The sequence below is a fragment of the Frankliniella occidentalis genome, unplaced genomic scaffold (genome assembly GCF_000697945.3).
Source record: "Frankliniella occidentalis isolate FOCC.00 unplaced genomic scaffold, Focc_3.1 Scaffold324, whole genome shotgun sequence".
NCBI classification, from domain to species: domain Eukaryota; kingdom Metazoa; phylum Arthropoda; class Insecta; order Thysanoptera; family Thripidae; genus Frankliniella; species Frankliniella occidentalis.
Genome location: NW_026267448.1, coordinates 14,808 through 16,287, shown reverse-complemented (window position 1 = coordinate 16,287; position 1,480 = coordinate 14,808). Strand labels below are relative to the sequence as shown.

Below are 1,480 nucleotides of genomic sequence, written 5' to 3'. Positions count from 1 at the left end.
GGGAGGGGGCTCGTAAAACGCGTGTTTTTAATAAAGCTGATGGACCGGGCGAATGGGCGTGTCGAGGCGTCCCCCGGCCGGGCCGGGCGGTCCTAAAGGGGTGCGTATATAAGGTACCCGCGGGGAGTCATAACCCCCTTGCGGCCGCTATGTCGAGGGGATGGCGACGGTGATCGTCAGCGCCGATGATGATCGGCTCGAGAGGAACAGTAAATTTACCCCGCACTTAACTCTGTTCGGGTCAGGGACAGAAGGTGACGGATGTCCCACTCCTTGCTTTTGTTATTGTTGGGTATACGATAATTTCAAATGGCCGTATAAACAAACACATAGCTAATTTCCATCAAGCTGAAATGAAGCTGAATGCGGGGAACAAGTAAAGAAAAGTCATCTGGTGATTTCCGTTTTCTGTGTTCCCCACTTTTTTTTCTTTTTAGCTTTTAGCGGAATGGTTTTATTCCTGCTTGAACTACAGAACTACACACAGCAGTAACCATTGCAAACCCTTGCAAGGTCGCACCTTTCGTGTTCGCGTGGGCAGACGGCTTGAGACTCAGTCTTGTTTTTCTTGTGTTGCAGACATGTGCCCCAGCGTATGGGACGGATGGATGTGCTGGCCGGATACGCTGGCTGGCACCTCTGCCTACCAGCCCTGCCCCAAGTTTGTGTTCGGCTTCGACCCCCTGTGTGAGTATTCTGAGCTTTCTCACGTAGTTCTGTATTTGCGCGGTCAAATGAAATGAACAAAAGTTCAGTGTCTCAGTGTTGTTCACTGCCAAAAAAAGGCACTTAAGGCACTGGCCGAGTCCTCCTTTTTCGCACGAATTTGTACTGGGCAAAGTACACAATTTTGAGGTACAAAGTACAGTGGTTTCTAGCACTGAGTCACAATGTAGAACAATCATACACCTCATCTGCACAGACCTATCTTGCAGTTGGTGTACTGCAGCACAATATTTTAGACCGTTTTCCATGGATGTTTATGAGACGTTTCCTGCAGTTTTCCCGAGAGTTCTCTGAAGTTTCTGACGAAGTGCCCTCCTCAGCAGCTCACAAGTGTTCTAGGATGCCGCCAGGAGGCTTTGGTGGATGCCGCGGCGCTTTAGCTTCCGCGAGGAGCGCGGGGAGCCCTCTAATCAAAGGACTTGCGGTCTCGGAGACCGCCGCGCTTCCGGCCTCGACTGTACCGCGTAGACGGGGCGGGGCGGGGCGTGGTGGGGCGGCGCGGGGCGGGGCGGGGGCCCTTATTGGCCCCATAAAATCAACAACGTCTGCCATGACTCAAGGCCAGGCCCGCCGCGCCCCGCACTCACGCCTCAGGCCAAGTGCCAAAGCACAGTCAGTGCTGGACGGGGAGAGGGGAGGGGGGGGGGAAGTCATCACGGGGTGTGCGAGAGCCAATTCTTCAGCAGCTCGACGGGCCGAGGGGAGCAGGGCTTGGCAGGCCGCGGGGGGGCATTGTCTGGCGCAAGGTCGCGCG

At 54.9% G+C, this 1,480-nt stretch overlaps 1 protein-coding gene across 3 annotated transcripts in view; it reads left to right on the top strand.

Annotated features, from left to right (window-relative positions):
• Positions 1–1,480, top strand: part of LOC113215378 (calcitonin gene-related peptide type 1 receptor) — a 134,234-nt gene that overhangs the window by 127,370 nt on the left and 5,384 nt on the right. For all 3 annotated transcript variants that reach the window (XM_052273999.1, XM_052273997.1, XM_052273998.1), the window contains one exon: positions 580–687. In XM_052273999.1, coding sequence (XP_052129959.1) covers positions 580–687 — 108 coding nt within the window. The remainder of the gene's footprint in view (positions 1–579; positions 688–1,480) is intronic.